The 22,052-nt window shown below is 40.8% G+C and overlaps 2 protein-coding genes across 2 annotated transcripts; one reads left to right on the top strand and one right to left on the bottom strand.

Annotated features, from left to right (window-relative positions):
- The first annotated feature begins 1,629 nt into the window (after window positions 1–1,629).
- LOC143552283 (cinnamoyl-CoA reductase 1-like) lies at window positions 1,630–3,716 on the top strand. Its single transcript, XM_077042550.1, has 3 exons — window positions 1,630–1,810; window positions 2,056–2,408; window positions 3,442–3,716. Exons 1-3 carry the CDS (start codon window positions 1,631–1,633, stop codon window positions 3,626–3,628), a joined length of 720 nt encoding a protein of 239 aa, XP_076898665.1. The 5' UTR covers window position 1,630; the 3' UTR covers window positions 3,629–3,716.
- Window positions 3,717–4,617: 901 nt separating this feature from the next.
- Window positions 4,618–18,668, bottom strand: LOC143552290 (metal transporter Nramp6-like). The gene is made up of 13 exons (XM_077042554.1): window positions 18,550–18,668; window positions 17,371–17,449; window positions 17,257–17,297; window positions 16,488–16,566; window positions 16,297–16,401; window positions 15,936–16,045; window positions 15,672–15,853; window positions 5,927–5,996; window positions 5,684–5,857; window positions 5,488–5,592; window positions 5,234–5,365; window positions 5,063–5,158; window positions 4,618–4,989 (listed from the first exon to the last, which is right to left on the bottom strand). Exons 1-13 carry the CDS (start codon window positions 18,637–18,639, stop codon window positions 4,651–4,653), a joined length of 1,602 nt encoding a protein of 533 aa, XP_076898669.1. The 5' UTR covers window positions 18,640–18,668; the 3' UTR covers window positions 4,618–4,650.
- Between the last annotated feature and the right edge of the window lie 3,384 nt (window positions 18,669–22,052).

Below are 22,052 nucleotides of genomic sequence, written 5' to 3'. Positions count from 1 at the left end.
ACTTCTAACGATGGTCTAGGGTCCCGGTGACCTCAATAATTGGGGCTTTTACTAGAAAATGGCTCCTAAATGTCTGATCCAAGGTTACAAAGATGTTTGGGAGAAAATGTTGAGTTTTCCGGCAAAGAATGTTTTTCCAGCCACTGGCAACTAACAGGTTAGAATTCTGATAGTCGTGGACAATTGGGAACGAATATGATAAAAGGTGGGATTGTTATCAGCTAATTCATTAGTTGAGATTAAGAGAGACCAAAAGATAGTTGAGATTAATAAAAATCAATACCTTAATAAATTAGTAATGCATGATTACATTTTTACACTGAAAAAGGTAATCTTGCTCATAAAGAATCATATATCTATAGCAATGAGATGATTGCATAACTACCAGAATTATGGCTTTTAATAGTAGATAAAAGCATGTTAATACAAGTATAGAAAGCTTTTATTTAAAACCTTTGTTTATAATTGTTGGTCTCAAGCCCTGACCGATTAATGAAGAAGAACTAGAAGAAAAAGACGCCCTGCTTGCGGTGCGCGCATATAATGTATATATGTGTGAACCCTCAGGTGGGCAAAAGTAAAATTGCACTAATTTTGACATTATTTTACTAATCTCATGAAAATAACGTTAAAAGTGGCGGAAGGTTAATCAGGCATCATGTGGTGGCGTTGATAGCCGAAAGACAAGGGCACATGCACCAATCAGCCGGTGTCCCGATGATTGAGTGCTATGTGCCTTATGTCCAAGGCTTGATGCAAAACTACTATCGAGCCGGGGGTCTCACCGGAAGCAGTCTCTATATCCCTATGGGATAGAGGTAAGGCTGTCTACATCTTACCCTCCTCAGACCCTATCATAGCATTGTTATTGGTGGGATATACTGAGTACGATGATGATTATGAACTAGAAGAAAAAGGAAATCTTTAAAAGGGCCCGGATTTTAAAACTCGCTTTACGCCTCCAAAGAGATCAGGTTGGCTGTACGTATAAACGGGTCGGATAAACAACATAAACAAGTCAATAGTATTGAACTTCTCTGACTACCTAATGTCATCATAACAAAAACAAATTATTTTAAGTGCCAATTAATTAATTTATACAAACGTTTAATTTAAATGTTCAACAAAGATAATGACAGCATATAAGATAATTATAAGCCAAATGTCAGTATTAAATTAAAAAGGAAGAAAAAAAGGTTTACAAAAAGCTACACACGAAAGTTTGAAAATAATTGGAGAATTATTTTATTACAATTCTAATATCTAATTTGTAGGAAAAACATAGTTTAATCCAAGTTAGGTAAAACAGATGCAAAAATATAAAAATAAAAATAAAAATAAAATTTGTTGAAGAATGGATTTGTTGACTTAGCACTAAAAGGTAGGCCAAAGCAGGTTATGGACTTATGGGGAGTTGGTGAAATTTTTATTTTAATTTTTTCTGCTTATAAATATTGGCATATGTATGTTCAAACTTCAATATCCCTAACCAATTTCTCTTACAGTTATGTCTCCGGGAACGCGTAAAATAGTAAAATAGTATGAGTAGCATTTGTCGTTTAAAAAAAGTTAGAGGAACGCCAATCCGAGACTAATTATATTTATGTTTAAAATTTAATTATAGGAACAAATGGTGGAGCCCACGGTGATTGGAACAAGGAATGTGATAGTAGCGGCGGACGAAGCTAAAGTCCACCGAGTGGTGTTTACGTCATCCATTGGAGCGGTGTACATGAATCCGAACCGGAGTCCTGATGATATTGTTGATGAGAGCTGTTGGAGTGATCAAGAATTCTGCAAGAACACTAAGGTTTGGAGAACTAATTGCATAAGTAAATTATGAATATAATGATGATTAAATTGTTTGGCCTAATTTCCGGCCATATGACATGTTATTTACACTTTTCCTATATTTTGGTGTGACTTATTCATCATTCCAGAATGTCAGCATGATTTTATTATTCATGAAATCATATTATTATTATTATACTTAATAAACTACTCTGGCAAAAAAAAATAGTTATAAATAATATTTTTTATTTATATGTATCACAGAATTGGTATTGCTATGGAAAGCCAGTGGCCGAGCAGGCTGCATGGGACAAGGCTAAAGCGAGAGGGGTTGACATGGTTGCAGTGAACCCGGTGTTGGTGTTGGGCCCACTTTTGCAGCCCACGCTCAATGCTAGTATTATTCATATCTTGAAGTATCTGACGGGGTCCACAAAGACCTATGCTAATTCAGTTCAAGCATATGTTCATGTACGCGACGTGGCATTGGCACACATTTTGCTATTCGAGACTCCCTCGGCTTCTGGTAGGTATTTGTGTGCTGAGAGTGTGCTTCATCACGGAGAAGTGGTTGAGATTTTAGCCAAGTATTTCCCTGAGTACCCGATTCCTACTAAGTAAGTACACTTTCCTTTAAAAGAAATTAATTTTAAACTTATCTGACGCATAAAACGAGAGATAGAAATAAAATAAATGTCTCAACTCTTAAATTACATAAAACTTTTTAAATAATCTAATTAGAAGTGTTACACCATCTATCCAATTTGACACATCTACACATTATCTTATGTAATTGGCATGTTAACTAAAAGATATAACACTCAATTTGATTTGATTAACGTATTAATTATAATTATATAATATATTAAAATAATTATATAATATATAGAAAATTTGGGTGAACCAAATAATGATTAGATGAATTGGACCACATCTATATTCAAAAGTCCAAAAAGACTACACCAACATGTAGAATATTAAAATCTTAAAAATTAAAATATTTGATGGACAAGATCACTCCTCACCAACCCCAATATCTATACCACTATCACCGTGGGCCCACGTAACGGCCCGGACCCATTTACCAACTCTCTGCACATAAAACCCAAAAAATGGCTTCATGTTGTAATGGGCTCGTATTAGTTTATTTAGGGTGCAAACTACTCGAGCGGCTAGCGAGCTACTCGAGCTTAGATCGTTAAAAGGCTTGAAATGAGTCGAGTTTTTTCAAGTTCGAGTTGAGCCTACGCCTCAAATAAAGTTCGTTTAGGCGCGCCAAGCGTTAACAAGCTCTTTTAAGTTCTACTAATTTTACACTACAGCTGAGCTTGAGTCAAGCCTAAGCTCGTTTAAGGTTTTTTCTCAAAATATATACAAATATAAAAATAATTAAAAACATATTTACTTTTATTGGTAACTAATAAATAGGCCCAACCCAAGCTTGAAAATAACTCATGAGCTGAGCTCGAGCTTTAGAAAAAGTGCTCATGACAAGCCAAGTTCGAGCTCGAGCGCTTGCAAGTCAAAACAAGCCTGGTCAAGCTCGGGCTCGGCTCGTTTAGTTGTAATCGTTTTAAAATTCAACATGCTAGATTAGTATTTATGATTCGTGAGTCCTAAAATTAAAATTACTATAAAAACTAATTACAGGTGTAAAGATGAAACAAAGCCAAGAGCAAAACCGTACAAATTCTCAAACCAAAAACTGAAGGATTTGGGACTTGAGTTCACCCCGGTTAAACAGTGTTTATACGAGACGGTTAAGAGCTTACAAGAGAAAGGTCATCTACCCGTGCAAGCAACCCAGACCGACGATCAAATCCGTATTCAGCCCTAGTTAGTAACTAATGATATATGTTTATGGTTATGGTTATGTTTTCATTTAGCCACGCGTATTCGATTTACTGTGGTCAATGCATTTAGTTCAAACACATAATGTGGTTTGTTATGTTAACTCATATGATATGTTCCTTATAATCTAAGATGATAATTGTGTATGCAACTATGCCATTAGTTAGCTAGTTGTGAGCTGTTTTTTGTATACAAAACTTTGCAATTATTTTGGGCCTTTGTCAGTCGTTTACTCGTTTTCACAAATCACAACCAAACTAGGCCCAACTACAAAAATTGTATCAAAATAGAAAATAAAAAACATTTTTGAATATGACCAATACCGGCTATGGCTAATGGCCGAATTCGGGTTGGGTCGGTTTTGGACTAAAATTGAACCAAAGCCCGAAACATTGGTTTTTGAATTTTTGAAAACGTTTTGTTTTTTAGGCTTTCAGTTTGGGTTCAGTTTAGTTTTGGTTTTTTCATTTTTGTCATTTGAGCTTGAAAATTTTAGTTCGAAGACTAAACTATTTGAGTTACATATTTACTAAATTTTTACAAATTGCTTAAAATAAAAAATAAAACTTTTTGCATTCGGTTCGATTTATTCGGTTTTTACTACATGCAAAACGAAATCCAAACCGTAAGTTCGGTTTTACAAAAGCCTATAACTAAACCTTTGATTTTTCCGGTTTGGGTTTTTGGGGTTTTCAGTTTCATGCACACCTATTCCATTTAACCAAAATTTGATACCCAAATCATGAAGATATGATATTGATTAGGCAACCCACATGAACACATGTTGCCCACAACCTTTGCATGATGATAGTCATAACTACCAAACCATAAGGTCATTTTCCATAGATTTGAACATCATACATGGATGCTAACAGATCACAATGTCATAAGAAATATGCATCATCTATGATCACAATATGATGTCATTATTTAGTTCTTTTTTGTTTTTCTAAAAGTTGTAGCATGTTAAATTAACTCTATTATAGTTCTACATCACCTCTAAACAACTCAGTTGTTATCATCATCACTACTCCTCCTTTGAGGAAGTTGCATACTAACAATATCCTGTCTCGGCTGACCATCATACGCGGAAACAGTCCTCTCCATTTCCCGGGACTCGGGAGTCGTAAGTGCCAAAAGATGCGACGACTCTTTATTTTTACGCACCACTAAATACCCGATCCCCGCTAAGTAAATCAGCATACCAGAGAACCCTAACACACCACAAAAGATCTTGGTAACGAGTGCTAGATCCCCGTGAACGAGCACTGAAATCAAATGGTCACCTAGAAAGTATATGTTTATTCCCATAATTAACGATCCGATGATCCAAGTGATTGTTGAGATCTGAAAACACATAGTGATTTTACAATCAGTATAAATGAATATTGTTTTTCATGAATATTATAACTTAACTTACAGTTTTTGAGTTGGCGTGTGATCCCATCTTGGTCGCACTACTAGTGAACTTGAGAAGTGGAATGAGAGCAAATGGGAGTTCAAATGACAATATCATCTACCATAATAAACAACTAGTTGGTAGCAAGATGTGCTTTTAAAGTTGGTTATATAAGTACGAAAAATCACTAACCGATGCTATAATGATTAACTTTCCAGCTCCAGCTGAACCGCCTATCAGAGCAACGATTAAGCTAGGGACTATGGCTAAACACCGAGTTAAGAAGTTTCTAAGCCATGGTTTCATTCGTAGGTCAAGAAACCCCTGTCACAAATAATAATTAGTGTGTCAAATATGATTACAGAGTTATATTATTTCAATAGTAATAATACTATATTTTTTAGAAATAATACTATATTTTTGAGAAAAATGAATCATATAAATACCTGCATAACATATTGGCCAGCATATGTTCCGGTTATAGTGGAACTCTGACCGGATGCAAGCAAAGCAATTGCAAAGACCTTAGAGCTCCATTTGCCTAAAACATTCTAGACGGACAAAAAAAAGGAGATTGCGATCACTTTCAAGCTCCATCTTTGACTGGATTATCATCATTTAGCACTAATTAATGACACTTACTCTAAGCAAAAAGGATGCTTTGTTCAAGTCCAAATCTTCACAACTCTTTTGATCATCAGGGTTCAAATTTGGTGAGTTGCAAACTGAACCGCTTACAGATATAACCGATATGTTAATCAGGAAGGCCACTGCAAGTGCTATGCCACTTTCTATCAAGTAGAATCTGCAAGCTTCCTATATATACAGGCTTACATTAATAATGTGAATAATCAAAAGAATGATTTTAGAAGATATGAGCATTACTTTTATGCCACTAACTGATCGAGGTATTTTCCTAGAAAGCACAAGAGCCGAGTGCAAGAAAAGATTATGCCTGCGTTAATAAGAAAAATATCACATAAATGGATAGACTTGGGTTATATTTTATCACTAGTGCGTCTGAAGAGGTAGGTCCCAGCAGAGCCCAGTTGGACCCGCAAGACTCACCTTGAAGAGGAACGTCTGCGCAGAAACCAACTGGATCCGCAGGACCAACCATGCTCAGAGACGTGACGTCCTTACGCGCAGTACGCAAGCTGTTCCCGCAGGAAATGCCTCCCAATGGTGAAGGACTCCGCCTGTCCCCGCAGCCTCGGATACAAGCCATCAGGGAAGGCCACCCGCGCAGCAAGGCTACACGCACAAGGCACTTAGCTCTCAATCATTCAGTGTCACCGAAGGAATGAGCAAAGCCGGGAACAATCCCGCACAAGGGCGGGAGGGGGAATACTCCCGCCCAAATAAGCCAGTCCGTACGATACGGGAAGATCTTCTGTACTGTACCTGACGAGGTATGGGAAAAAGATCTGACTAAAGATACGACAGCTTATTGACAACAGTATGGCGAGCAGCATGTTCCTGTACTGTATGTCACTATTAGCCGCTGCCTACTCACCAACTACTGCCATACCACGTGCATAGCCGGCAGTTGGTGGAAAAGGAATAGTACACAGCAGGCCTGGTCACTATCAGCCGCTGCCTACCCACCAACTACCAGCAGGGCACGTGCGTAGGCCACTGTTGGTGGAACAGGAACTCTGTTGCAGCCGGCCACACCTCCTTGGAAACCTACATTCGGCTATAAATACCACAAATGGTATGACCATCTGATCTTATCATATCATCATCATATTATACCTGATATCTGCTCTAGCAATCTCTTAATATACACTTATATTTAAAGAGCAATCTAGTCTGATTCTCACGCCGGAGGGTGGTCACAAGGAGGAACCCCCCCCCCTTCTCAGTGGCAAGCTCACGGTGTCTGTTTTGCAGGTTATCAGAAGAACCATCTTCTCAGGGTCTAACCCCTCGTGGGAAACAGCTATCTAACCCCCAGGTTACCAGTAATCTGCCCGGGGTCCGGTTAGTGTTTCTTCATTGGCGCCATCCGTGCATAAAGCTAGAACATTTTTCTTCAATTTTTTCAAACTTCTAAGATGGTTAAAGAAACTCCGGTAACTACAACCCCAGCTACTGGGGGGAATACCGGCAACACAGTTTTTACAAACACTACCCCGGCTACCCAAGCCGGGGCAAGTGAAGTAAATTTTACAAACACTACCCCAGTTACCCAAGCTGGGGCAAGTGCAGTAAATAATGGCCCACTGGGATTCACTGATACCCAGTTTGAAAAACGAACAAGACTCCCCCGCCAAACACTCGATGAAGTTAAGGCATGGGCGGAGGCACGTCAGAGGGAATTCCAAGCTGAGTTGGACGAACGCTTGCGTTCCGTCCAACAGGCTGACGAATTCGAAGATTACTTGGATGACTCGGAGGAATCTGACTCCGACGCGAACCCTCGCCATAGGGCAAAAGGGAAGCGTAAGGAAACGGACTCCCAACCGAGAAGGCATTTTGGAGAAGCCTTCAAACCAAAAAACACAGGTGGAAGTCCACGTGACTTCTCCAAAACATTCAGACCAAATGTTGCAAATGCAGGAACGTCCAAATTTGCAAGGGACATTGCAGAAGCAATTGCCCCAAAAAGTGCCAAACAAATGTCCAGCATAGGCACATATGATGGTATATCCGACCCAGATGATCATTTGAACAGATTCATAGCGGGGGCAACCGTCAGTAGTTGGACGGAACCCACGTGGTGTTACATGTTCCAAATGACGCTTGTCGGGGCTGCTAGAGCGTGGTTCGATCGTCTACCGGTCAACCACATCTACGACTGGGCAGACTTCCAGCAGAAGTTTAGCCAACACTTCAGCCAGCAAAGAAAGTATACCGAGGAGCAATGGACAATCCTCAAGTGCATTCGAGAAAAAGATGAATCTTTGCTAGACTTCATCACTCGCTTCAACTCGAAGAAGCTAAGTCTGGGTAACATTAGCGAAGATCTTGTTCGCGCTACCTTTATTCAGGGCGCGAACGTCCCAGAGCTCATCCGCACCTTAACGGGTAAAGATGGCATGCCATCCACATGGGATGCCATCATGACAGCAGCAAAACCTTTGCGGAAACGGAGAAGCAACTGGGTAGAGATCTCCCACAGAGCACAAACCTCTACACCCAGAAAACAAGGGAAGACAACGTCCTTACCGCCCGATTAAACAAAAAGCGAAAGCTAGGCATTTGGCAGTCAAGGGTAAACTTTGACACCTCATCCGGCTTGCAAAATCGGTTAGGCGGAAGGGATAACGTACAGTCAAACAAGAACTCCAGATGGACGCCGCTCACCAAAAGCGTCACCGAGATATTCGCCACCGAGGAGCTCCCATGGCCAAAGCCTCAAATAATCCGACATCGTCACAATGCTGATCGGAGCAAATACTGTGACTTTCACAGGACAAAAGGCCACAACACTGAAGAATGCATAGACGTAAAGGACATGGTCGAAGCATTTGTCAGAGATGGGACGCTCGCGCACCTCGTGGCGCAATGAACGCTGAGCAGGCTGATGCGTGTAGAACCCCAGCGGGGGAAAACACGAATAAAATTCCAGCTTCAATGTGGAGACTACATGCTGCGTAAAGAACGAGATCCCGAACCAGGTGCGTATCGGCTCGATGGCACTCCCATCCCAACAACATGGAAGGGAGCTCATTTACACAGTTTGCATGTAAATCAATTCCAAATTTGTAAAGAAAAGGCCAAGAGCCACTTCTAATGAAAATGATTCTCCTTAAAACATCGACGCTGATGATTTTACATTTATACTTTTATGAACTATCAACACTAATGCCGGTTTTCACCGCATACATAAGTGTGAAAGTCGTTGCGTGGGGAAGGCGGCAAAACCCGCATAAACCCAAAAAACGACAAACCTTCACGCAGGTCAGTTGAAGGGGAAAAGTTCAGTCCCATTAAATGAAAGTGCCGGTCTATCCGCATGAATCATGAAAAAGGGAACTGAACACTAACCTATTGACAACCGCGCGTCGAGCGGCTAATTTATTCAACACGGATATGCCGGTTTTCACCGCATAAATACGTGGAAAGTCGTTGCGTGGGGAAGGCGGCAAAACCCGCATAAACCCAAAAAACGACAAACCTTCACGCAGGTCAGTTGAAGGGGAAAAGTCAGTCCTCCCATTAAATGAAAGTGCCGGTCTATCCGCATGAATCATGAAAAAGGGAACTGAACACTAACCTATTGACAACCGCACGTCGAACGGTTCAAAACAGAATTTCTAACAAAAGGATGAGGAAAACCTACACGCAGGTCAGATATGGGTAAAGTTTAGCCATCCTACTAAGTGCAAGTGACGGTCCTACCCGCACAATCACGAAAGAGGAAGCAAAACTTCACACCTATTATCTACCACGTTCAAAGGTTAACTTATCCTCAGAAAAGATGAGGAAAACCTACACGCAGGTTAGACACAGGTAAAGTTTAGCCATCCTACTAAGTGCAAGTGACGGTCTTACCCGCACAATCACGAAAGAGGAAGCAAAACTTCACACCTATTATCTACCACGTTCAAAGGTTAACTTATCCTCAAAAAAGGATGAGGAAAACCTACACGCAGGTCAGATATGGGTAAAGTTTAGCCATCCTACTAAGTGCAAGTGACGGTCCTACCCGCACAATCAATAAAGAGGAAGCAAAACTTCACACTTATTATCTACCACGTTCAAAGGTTAACTTATCCTCAGAAAAGATGAGGAAAACCTACACGCAGGTCAGATATGGGTAAAGTTTAGCCATCCTACTAAGTGCAAGTGACGGTCCTACCCGCACAATCACGAAAGAGGAAGCAAAACTTCACACCTATTATCTACCACGTTCAAAGGTTAACTTATCCTCAGAAAAGATGAGGAAAACCTACACGCAGGTTAGACGCAGGTAAAGTTTAGCCATCCTACTAAGTGCAAGTGACGGTCCTACCCGCACAATCACGAAAGAGGAAGCAAAACTTCAACCTATTATCTACCACGTTCAAAGGTTAACTTATTCTACACTTGGAAAATTGCTAATTTAAACTAAAGTATGCAAGTCATATAACGTTTATAAAGCAAGGAATCCAATAAAAGAAGCGGTCTTACCCGCACAAAGATTTATATTTCACGATTCATTACAAAAATGGCCGGGTAACTACCCGCCTACAAGAAAATAAATCTATACAAGCTAAATCTATCCTAGCAGTGGGAAGGGATCTTCAGGATCAGGCTTCAGGGCCACTTCCACTTGGACCAGCACCATCAGTAGATCGTGGCAGTTCAAGGAAAGCTTTAAGGATAGCTAACCCATCATCAGCAGCAGCAACTTGATTCACCTTCTCCACCACCGGATGCGGGAAGGCGGCGTATTGATTCACTGCTTGGTCGTAAACAGCTTCAGTATCCACATTGTACAAAGGGAAGTTGGAAGGCGGGATGCCTTTCTCAACGAACCCTAGACCAAGCAGGAAGCCGACCTTTTCCCCATCCTCGTGAGAAGCGTTGAGGGCTGCGCTCATAGCATCGTCATACGACGTCTCAGCAAAGACTCGATGCACAACCTACAAAAGAAAATATACAAGTGTCAAAAACCTTTTCTATTTACAAAGGAAAGCGTAAAGACAAGAAAAGCTTACCTGAGACAACGCTTCTCGAAGAAGCCATTCCTTGGCAACCAGGGCTTCTTGGAGGGCAGCTTGAGCTTCGTTACGGGCGCGATCGGCTTCACTCTTGTTGAGGTTGGCAAGCAACACTTCTTTAGCCGCGGCCTCTTCGACGCCCTTTAGCTTACGCTCAGCATGGTCAAGCACCCCCCTCTGGTCCAGGATTTCTTGGAGCTTTTTGGCGTCTTCCATCGCCAAGGCATCATGAGCCTGCTGGAGAGCCTCTAATTTGGCTTTAAGCTCCTCATTCTCCAAGCTTAGAGGCTCAGCAACAGCTTCAGCCTTGGTGGCCCTCTCGGTTGCGTTCCTTGCAGTTTCCTTAGCCAGCCGAAGCTGTTCATTAACAGCTTGGGCAGCCTTGGAACGGGCCTCAAGTCGAGCCTGAACTTCAACCTCGAGGGCCTTGAAGGCCTTCTCCTTTTCCGCAGCCACTGCGGAAAGCCTTTGGTTCTCCTCCCGGACAGCCCGCGCCTGAGCCACTTCTTTAAGGCGAGCTGCTTTTAACTTGTCGTTTTCACGACAAAGCAGCTCGACACGCGGCTGCATCCGGGCCAGGAGAACCCGAAGCTCATTGGTTAGCCTACCCTCCTGGTAGCTAGCCATGGCTTCCCCCAACGCACCACTGGGAGCAGCGTGACGAGCCCATTCCACGCACTCCACAGGGGTACGAAGGGTTGTTCCTCGGCGAATGTTCCATCGTGGAACATACACTTCATTGGAATCCGACACTGCAAAAAACACAAAGCAGTTAGGAAAAGATGATAAAGAAAAAATATATATAAAATGGGCCAAAAGAACCCTACGCACCTGTAGGGTCAATAACAGGCCGATAGCCGCCGAACCCATCACCTGAACCCAAGGGAAATCCATCCAAGAGGTCAGGCAGATGGGAAGGTGGCAGAGATTGGCGGGAAGCCCCATGCGTACCTGATGGATCGGCCGTCGTTGCCGATGACGGGGGCATGGTAGCAGCCGCCGCGGTCGCCGCCGCGGAATCCGCAGCAATAGTAACCGCCGGCTCGGTGAAAGATGCTGTAAAAATAGCACTCACAGCCGGCGGTGACGTCATCACAGCTGGAACAGTCGGCTCAAAGGAGTGAGCAACTGAACCAGCGGAAGCAGGCGCAGGCGCAGCCGCCTGGGTCGTCGCCTCAGGTAGGCTGACCAAGCCTACCGTCATTGGCGGAGAGGTACTCTGCACTCCACCCTGGAATGTGTCAACATCCACGCCTGCATAAAGAAGATAAGTGTTAACGATATTAAACTATGAAGCTAAAGACATGAAATTTGTACTTACGGGTTTTCTTGAGCCTGAAAGTACGGACGGGCGGGGATGAACCCGATGGAGCCGGCCTATTCACGCCGGTCACCGTTGTCATCCTGGGCTCTTCGGTGACAGTTGTCACAGCCTCCGGAATGGTGATTTTATCACCACCGGGATTCCCCGCCACCTCTTCGCTCTCGGTCTCCGAGTCAGACCGAGGCGCTGGATCGGCAGTGGAGGCCACCTTCTCCTTCCCCTTCCCGCCGGCAGCCTTCTTCTTCCGCACCAACGGAGGACCATCTGCGGATTCCTCATCAGAACATACGATTAGAGGAATTCCAGCAGAGGTTTCAACATTGAGGGGTCGAGGGTCGAACAGCGCCTTACCTGGCCGACGGGCGCTAAGGATCTCATGGCCTAGCGGATAGACCTCCACGAACCGATCCGCCGTTTGTTCTAGGATGGGCAACTCGTTCTCGTCTAGAGCGCGAGTACCCATCCGAGCGGGACCATCAGCCTCCCGCGGGTTCAGGAGCGACTGCAAGTCGTTCCCCTCTGAAATAAACAGGAAAGAAGTTAGAAGAAATTCAAAATCAACAAAAAGAAACAAAGCATACCGTAAGGAACAGAGTTCGAACCGTATTCGAGGACGATTGGGATCTTATGCGCATCCGCAGCCTTCCACACCCGGCTCATCCCCAGCATCACCATCCCGGACTCCGCAAACCGGTAAACCGGAGATTGGACCCGAGATATCTTCGAGAACCATTCCGCCTCCTCGTAGTTGGAGGCGTGAAGGCTTGGGAGAGCTTGCCCATTCTTAAACTTCATGGCAAGGGGGATGGCGCGAGCGGAGATGAAGAAGAACTCCCGCTTCCACGCGCGAAGACTGCGCTCGGTCGCGCAAATCCTCAAACCCTTGATTCGGGTTATCAGGGTGTACCACCCCTGGATGCACCTCCAAGTGTAGAAGGTCATCAGGCGGTCAACATAGGGCTCAATGCCCAAAATCCGGCACACCCACTCGAAGTGGCGAATCTTGGCGATCGCCATGGGGTGCAACTCGGTCAAATGAACACCGTGCCTCTCAAGGACACGGTAAACAAACTTTGTCAATGGGAACCTAAGATTCCCATAAACAAAGAATGCAGCATAAACCCCGATCTTGCATCTGGGGGCATCGTACACCGTCTGGTGGGGTTCAGGAAACTCAGGCTCGAGAGACTCGAGCATGAACTTCCTGACGACGTACCGATACAGATCGCCAGGCAGAGCACACTGGCACTCGCCAGCAGTACTCTTGTCATCGGCTGTAGATTCGAGATCACGAGACATCTTGTAAAAGAAGATGAAGAGAAGAGTGAAAGTGTGGATTACAAAGAACCCTCTCCCCCTTTATATACTAATCGCAATTAATGCGATGAAATTAATGCGGAAGAGAGAGAAAACGAAGGTGCAATGAAACTATGACACGTGGCAAAAAGCAAGCTGGCAACAGCTGTTGACAGGACGCATACCATTAATTTCGCGGCCACGCGCCAGAAAAATCGCGCCCACGCGCCTGAAAAAGCGTCTGGAATGACCATGTACTGTCACGTCACCATAACTTCCTGCACGACCTGACACAGTCAGAAGAAACCGTCGCACGACGTTTCAGAGTTTTGGACTGTTCTTATCTTTCCACCAACTCTTCGAATTTCAAAATTCAAAATTCAAAAAGATTAAAAAATAAGCGGGAAAATACCCCTTACCTTGGCAACCAAGTAACCGTAAGACGGATGCGGGTACAGTGTTAAGGCAAAACCCTTCACATACCTAGCACCCGCAGGGAATTGAAGCCAAGAAAACCTTGGCAAACAAGTAACCGTAAGACGGATGCGGGTACAGTGTTAAGGCAAAACCCTTCACATACCTAGCACCCGCAGGGAATTGAAGCCAAGAAAACCTTGGCAAGCAAGTAACCGTAAGACGGATGCGGGTACAGTGTTAAGGCAAAACCCTTCACATACCTAGCACCCGCAGGGAATTGAAGCCAAGTATACCTCGGCAACCAAGTAACTATAAGACGGGTGCGGGTACAGTGTAAAGGCAAAACCCTTCACATACCTAGCACCCGCAGGGAATTGACGCCAGGAATACCTTAGAAGTAAAGTAACCGTAAGACGAGCGCGGGTACAGTGTTAAGGCAAAACCCTTCACATACCTAGCGCTCCGCTGGGAATTGAAACCAAGAAGGATCTTCTGGGCAATGCTTGCGGAAACGGAAATAACATCCCCGCATAGCGGGAACGTCGAGAACTACGTTGTTTAAAGCTCCAGTATGGAATTGGTGGTTTTAACATAATTGATCACTATGTTCAAAACTACCAAAACCTCATGGAGAATCCACACAAGTGGGACTCAACGCTCCTGACTTGCGAGGAGGTTACAGACCTACCCGCATCATACCCAAAGACCAAACAGGAAACTCGGGAATTTCTGCAAGTGACAAGGACTTCCGCGGGAAGAATCCCCATGGAAAACCTTAAAAAACCCTTTTCAAAAACCCTTTGCTTATGTCCAAAAGTTCACCTCACTTTATTAAACACTCATGAGAAGAACATTGGACTGGGGGGACTTGAAGAGGTAGGTCCCAGCAGAGCCCAGTTGGACCCGCAAGACTCACCTTGAAGAGGAACGGCTGCGCAGAAACCAACTGGATCCGCAGGACCAACCATGCTCAGAGACGTGACGTCCTTACGCGCAGTACGCAAGCTGTTCCCGCAGGAAATGCCTCCCAATGGTGAAGGACTCCGCCTGTCCCCGCAGCCTCGGATACAAGCCATCAGGGAAGGCCACCCGCGCAGCAAGGCTACACGCACAAGGCACTTAGCTCTCAATCATTCAGTGTCACCTGAAGGAATGAGCAAAGCCGGGAACAATCCCGCACAAGGGCGGGAGGGGGAATACTCCCTCCCAAATAAGCCAGTCCGTACGATACGGGAAGATCTTCTGTACTGTACCTGACGAGGTATGGGAAAAAGATCTGACTAAAGATACGATAGCTTATTGACAACAGTATGGCGAGCAGCATGCTCCTGTACTGTATGTCACTATTAGCCGCTGCCTACTCACCAACTACTGCCATACCACGTGCATAGCCGGCAGTTGGTGGAAAATGAATAGTACACAGCAGGCCTGGTCACTATCAGCCGCTGCCTACCCACCAACTACCAGCAGGGCACGTGCGTAGGCCACTGTTGGTGGAACAGGAACACTGTTGCAGCCGGCCACACCTCCTTGGAAATCTACCTTCGGCTATAAATACCACAAATGGTATGACCATCTGATCTTATCATATCATCATCATATTATACCTGATATCTGCTCTAGCAATCTCTTAATATACACTTATATTTAAAGAGCAATCTAGTCTGATTCTCACGCCGGAGGGTGGTCACAAGGAGGAACCCCCCCCCTTCTCAGTGGCAAGCTCACGGTGTCTGTTTTGCAGGTTATCAGAAGAACCATCTTCTCAGGGTCTAACCCCTCGTGGGAAACAGCTATCTAACCCCCAGGTTACCAGTAATCTGCCCGGGGTCCGGTTAGTGTTTCTTCAGCGTCAAATGTGTAAAATCATATATTTTAGCTATTAAAGTGATTAGCGGGTCAAAAGTTGCCCAAGGTGTTATAGATGAAGGTGACTTACGGCATGACCATAGCACCAAGAAGTGAAATTGCAAGACCTGTTGACCCGCTACCTTTGAGTTGAGGGACAAACAGCCCGTATAGCACTTCTGAAGCATTGGGCTTGGATATGCCGAGCTCAATAAGAAAGCATACGGCTATAGTGAGTACCAAAAAAGCAATCAAGAATTCAAGTTTCCTCACCTGCATAACAAACAAAATTATCTTACTTAGTTTCTAATTTGAGCATATATAAATAATATGAATTAAAGGAAACATTAAGTACCCCATATTGTTGTAGTGCTAGCAGAATCAAAGTGCTAAAACCGGTGAGCAACACACCAATCCATACCGGAATATGGAATAGCATATTCAACGCAAACGCTGTCCCAATTACTGTGTATTACAAATAACAGTTTTTTCAGTTCTAATATATGTAGAAAACTAATTTTTAATAACTATCTGAATAGTGATGCAATAAGTTTATTTCATATTATCGTATTCTTAATAAAATTTAAAGCAAAATCAACTGCGTTTGGAAACATTTGTTGTTTCTACTAAAATGGCTCAAACGCAATATCACATGAAACGTTCGATGATTTATTTAAGTTACTCAGATGATGAAATAATAGAAAATGCAATAATACCTTCAGGAATGTCACATGCAACTATGGATATCTCAGCAAGAATCCACAAAATGTAATTTGTCACCTTCTCGTACTCGTTTTTGCAATGCTCGGCTAAATGTTTTCCTACAGGAAAATCAATTCGAGTTATATGTATTAATTTTAGGAGGGCGAAAAGATGAAAAGTGTAAAGTAGAAGTAAAAAAAAATGCCTGTAACAACTCCTAGATTTGCTGCCAAAGATTGGATCACAAGAGCAGCAACTGAGGCCACAAGTATAATCCATAATAACTGCAAACAAAGAGAAATGTTTTATTTTAAAAGACCTAACAAAATAATATTGAATTACTTTGATACAGGTCGACTCAAAATGCCTGTGAGCTATTCGAGATCGCTAGCGCTAATCTAGCCGAGCTTAAACGAGCTCGAGCCTAAAAAATAAGCTTGGTTAATAAATGCGCCCAAGCCTAAGGCCAGAGCTCATTAATCGAGCTCAAGCTGGCTCGCGAGCCTAAACGAGTCTATTATTTATCCAAGTTAAATTTAATATCTTAAATATATATATATATATATATATATATATATATATTAATTATAATTATTATATATATTATAAAGATAAATATAATTAAATAATATCTATTTTATGTTGTATAAAAATATAACTTAAAAAATATACGTAATAATTAAATAAACAGATAAATTAGTTAATAAATAATAAACTAGCCAAGCCGAGGATAGCCCGAGCTTGGAAAAAATACACACAAGCCAAACTCGAGCTTTAGAAACAAAGCTCAAAACAAGCTGAGCTCGAGTCTAATTGACATCTGGTAAATTAGACTAGCCGGGCTCAAGCCTAATCGAGCTAAGGCTCAGCTCGTTTACACGCTACACCCCTATTTGCAACTATTGTAAGATGAATTTTCAAATGAATTTTATTGCAAAGATTCTGTAAACTTGAGAAGGACATTATATAAGCACCTCATACTTGTATTGTGCTCCTGATTGTAAATCAGTTTCAACTGCAAGAATTTGCAATTATAATCAGCTGTATGCTGCATAAATAATTGTGTAAATATACTTTTAGTATCTTACAGTTTCCAGGATCTATGTATGCAATGGAAACAAGAAAACCAGGGCCCAGATATGCAAAGAAGTTTCTCCAGCTTGTTTTCTGAATACATATAAATAATTAGAGCCATCAAATATTAACTTTCAGAATCCCACTTTTTCCATATAAATTTCATCTTATGAATAAAATAAACTTAAAAAAAGGAAAAGATTCACCATAGTGTCTGCAATATTAATCAAATTAAACAAATGTTTTGGTTTTTGAAACTGACAACAAGTTGACTATATTATCTGGCACTAGATCTATCAAGACTTGTTTAGAGTTTACATGTACTCTGTGTCTCTTTCACACCATTAACCAAAGTTGCTTAAACTATTTCAACCAACAGAAAGTTCAATCAATTCAGAGTAAACAAAATATCAAAATTCCAGAAGTTGAGCTGTCCATAAACCAGAGTAAACCATGATGCTTAAACATAAACTCAAAAAATCCAAACGAGAACAAAATCCAAAATCGGTCATGTTATAGCTACGCCACCCCCATCTGATTTCACATTATAAAACAGCCGTCCACAAAACACTAGTCGATCGTTTTGACAAAAAAAGTCAAAATTTGAAAATTATTGGTCAAAACATCTATTCAAACAATATCTGGACAGCCGTTCCGACCTTTGGGAGGTCAAACTTTAAAAATTAGGTCAGCGATCATTTTGACCAAAAAAGTCAAACTTTGCAAATTATTGGTAAAAAGTAAAAACGGCCATTCAAACAAATCCGGCCAGCCGTTCTGACCATAGGGGTTCAAACTTAGAACATTGGTCAGTGGCAGTTCGGCCAATATTCAGACGGTGTGTATAGCTATCAGACTTTGAAAAAACTTGGTCAAAACAACCCTCAGACATTAAAAGGATTAATTATCAGATGGTGTGTATAGCTATCCTAAATCCACCGCCTAATCAAAGCAGCAGCAGCAGTAGTAATAATAATAATAATAATAATAATAATAATAATAATAATAATAATTATTATTATTGTTGTTATTGTTATTAAAGCAGCTCTAAAAATAAGAATAATAATTATAATTACTATTATATTAAAGACATTGAAATTATTATTATTAATATTATTATTGTTATCTAAAATACATTGATTAAATAATAATAAAATATTAATATAATAAAAGAAAAGAAAAATAATACTTACGTCAGGAACAACAATCAGATTGGTATCAGAAGCCTCAATTAGCGGTGCGTTAGTCATGAACTGCGATTGCTGCTGCTGCTTCGCCGCCATCTTCCTCTAACTCCGTTCGATCACACCACCCGTACAAACTCACCACGCAATCCTGACTTAAAACCACCACATGCAAAGTAAAGTAAATGTTAACCGATTGCGTGTAAGTAATAAATCACAACACGTATTCAGATCTAATACACAAACACATAACATAAATTAAGCTAACAGTCCGTAGCAAACACATAACAAATTATTAAATGCATACAGATAAGAGATGCAAAATGAAATGTGTATGTATAGGTTTGGATGAGTTTAATTACAAAATTGAAGAAGAGTGACTGCTGCATGTATCAACGACGACGTTTTGTAAGATTTGAGAAGCTTCTTGCTGCTGATTTAAAGCCTCTGAAATCGGCAGTCGTTACTTCATAGTAGCAGCACACTTTTGTAAAGTTATATATTCTATACTTGAGATGTTGTTATGTGTTCGTTTAGTCCCTACTTTATAGCTTGTTTCTATTTTGGTTTCTCTGCAAACGAGCCGAGCTGCGCGAGATCAGATTAACAAAAGGCTTGGAATGAGACGAGCCCTAATAAGACTTGTGTATTTTTAAGTTTTAGATGTTTTGGACTTTATGTATTAATTTCACCTCGAGCTGAGCTTTGGCTTTGATTAATATACTACACGAGCTCAAGCTTAGGCTCGTTTTAGGTTCTTCTCGTGCGTAAAAATGATTAAAAGCATATATAAATTAATTATATAATAAACAAGCCGAGTTTGAGCTTGAAATAACGACTTACGAGTCAGGCTCAAGCTCCAGAAAAAGAGCTCGAAATGAGCCGTTCTCAATATTTCTTAGGTCAAAATTAGATGAGGTCCAGCCTAGTCAAGCTCGGGATTGACTCTGGCTCGTTTACACCCCCATTTAAGTTTAGTTAGAGTTATAGTTAGGGCTGTCACTTTTACCCGATACCCGAAACCCAACCCAAAAAAACCCAAACCCGAACCTGAAATAACCCGAACCCGAGAAAAGATTAACCCGAACCCGAACCGAAGTAATTCAGGTTGGTTCTCGGGTTTGATTTATAAGTTTCAGGTCAACTCGAAAAACCCGAATAAACTCCTAATTTTAAAATTAAATGTATTTTTATGTATAATAAACTAAGTCTTAGCCACTAAAGTTATCATAATCTAGCTCTAATTGACTGTTGTCATTCTAACTATTATGGATCGATTGTTTATTACTAATTTATATTTTCTGTTTATTACTAATAGTAACCGAAATCGAACAATCAAATTAGTCACGCCCGATTGAATATGATTAAGGCTCGAGTTAGTTTTACTCTTCTTTTGAATTGTTTTATCATGCTATGTTGGTTTGTTATTTGATTATCTTGTTATAAGTAAAGAAAAATATGTTGTTTTAATTTTAGCATTGTCGTTCTTAATTTTATTTTTTTTTGTGTTTTTTTTTCTTTTGTTTGTTTTCTAGGATACTCGAAACCCGATTAACCCAACCCGAAAAAACCCGAACCCAAAAAACCCGTAAGAGATCTGAGTTAGGTTTCGGGTCAAGATTTAAAACTTTGAAACCCGAAGAACCCGACCCGAAGAACCCAAAACCCGAAAAACGAACCCGAAGAACACCCCTAGTTATAATTGACTCGCTTAGTAAATTCCTTTCAAGTAGAGGCGATTTTACTCGAGGTTATCTTTCTATTGCTACTGTCGTCACTACTAATGTTAAATCAAAATTTTCTATCATCCCACCTCTATAATTGCCTCCGCCGCCATTGTTGTCATTATGTCTCTGTCACTGTCATATCCATTTCTTTAAATCCTAATTCCTGATTGATTAATAATTACAGACAAATTAATTTAGGAACCATTCGAAAATAAGTCTCTGTTTTTTTGTTCTTTTCTTAGTTGATTTACAAACTCGTATAACATTCGACGAAACAAGCTCTTCACCCCTTTTTTTCGCATAGTAGGTTACATTTAATGTAAATGCCAAGTGTGTGATTTTGAATCTTTTTTTAGATAACGTGTACAACTTGGTCATTTACTCATTTACCAACAACATATATATTATCTTATCTTATAACCAAAAAATATAAAATGAGTTACCTCAATTTCAACTATATGTGAAGAAAATTATACCCACATTACATATATGGGTCAAGTTAGTTGTTAATCTTAAAATTTTATATTATAAGCATACTATTTTTCAAATTGTGGACTTGTGGTAGGGTAATGTGATTTGAACCCTCTCAACCTCAAGGTCATGTCCCTGTCCTTATATGCGAAGAGCTAAACCGTTATTTTGGCAACATTGCATTGAATGAGTGACAATAGATTCTTTTTCTAACCCACCTTAGTGCAACTGTTACGGAACTTTGAAAGGCTTATCACTCGCATACAACTCATTTTACTCGAGTTCGATCCTAGAACAATGGTGTTCTCTCATATCAACAGCATATACGTATTGGAATCGTGACCCCTCAGGAGGTTCTCTTAAAATTCTTGCCACATGTGCGGTTTGAACCCGAATACATCTCACTTATCTTACATTTAACCCAAATAGCATTTGTCAACTGAGCTACAGATCATTGACCAAAAGATAATAGACACTTCATAATCATTTTGGATATTATTATAAATAGTAAAAATTTAAAAATAAAAACTTTACATGTACGCGTATGATCAACTTAAAAGGTAAATCACTTTTTAATCAAGGCTGTAAAAGTCGCTAGGCGGCCGACTAGGGAGTTGGGTGTACGCGGAGTACTTAGGGAGCATTTAAAGAGTATTTAAACATGATAAATGTAAAAAAAATTAATTTTTGGATATTATATATGTGTCAAATATCATAAGGTTACTAATATTTATAACAAAATAAGTGAATATCGATATAAATATCATAAATACATTTTTAAATACTAAATTATTCTAAAAATTGATAATAGTTAATTAAAAAAATGATTATCGTTCTTTAACATTATGGAAATACGAATTATGCTTTATTTGTCAAGATGGGCCCAAGTCGACCGAATAGATCTGATTCTCGTTGAGGTTGACCACATCTGATTGATTCTTGGTAACTAGACGGAGTTAAAGAAAGTCACATCGAATTCATACCTTGTAACTATTGCTTGAGAAGTACTCGACCTTGTAAACCTACTTTTACAACATTGTTTTTACTCCTAACTCAAAGTTATGCCAACAAAACTAAATTGAGTGTTTTGCGTACATATATAATATATTTTGAGGGATTTTTGTTGTGTGGTCACAAATCCTTCTCATACTTTTCATTTTTGTACCCCTTTGTATTTTATATTTTCCCTCAATATGTAGATACGAGTGTATAAAATAAACCATCAAATAGTTATTATTTTGTTATTTGGTTAATTACTTTTAGCTCGCATTCAATTGAAATCATTAAAAATCATATATGAACTAATTATGAGTA

Source organism: Bidens hawaiensis, unplaced genomic scaffold (genome assembly GCF_021521415.1).
Source record: "Bidens hawaiensis isolate Kalapana, Puna unplaced genomic scaffold, B.hawaiensis_p1.1 tig00001016_1, whole genome shotgun sequence".
Lineage (NCBI taxonomy): Eukaryota > Viridiplantae > Streptophyta > Magnoliopsida > Asterales > Asteraceae > Bidens > Bidens hawaiensis.
Note: the sequence above shows the minus strand (reverse complement) of the source record. Positions and strands in the feature narration are given on the sequence as shown.

What these genes read in the sequence shown, in the direction of transcription:
- LOC143552283 (XM_077042550.1), top strand. Translation starts at nt 1,631, where the DNA reads ATGGTGGAGCCCACGGTGATTGGAACAAGGAATGTGATAGTAGCGGCG. An exon ending in AATTCTGCAAGAACACTAAG is followed by an intron (nt 1,811 to 2,055) that starts GTTTGGAGAACT and finishes TATGTATCACAG; the next exon opens with AATTGGTATTGCTATGGAAA. An exon ending in GAGTACCCGATTCCTACTAA is followed by an intron (nt 2,409 to 3,441) that starts GTAAGTACACTT and finishes AACTAATTACAG; the next exon opens with GTGTAAAGATGAAACAAAGC.
- LOC143552290 (XM_077042554.1), bottom strand. Translation starts at nt 18,639, where the DNA reads ATGGCGGCGAAGCAGCAGCAGCAATCGCAGTTCATGACTAACGCACCG. An exon ending in ATACATAGATCCTGGAAACT is followed by an intron (nt 17,298 to 17,370) that starts GTAAGATACTAA and finishes AAATTCTTGCAG; the next exon opens with TTGAAACTGATTTACAATCA. An exon ending in AAGCATCCTTTTTGCTTAGA is followed by an intron (nt 5,593 to 5,683) that starts GTAAGTGTCATT and finishes TTGTCCGTCTAG; the next exon opens with AATGTTTTAGGCAAATGGAG.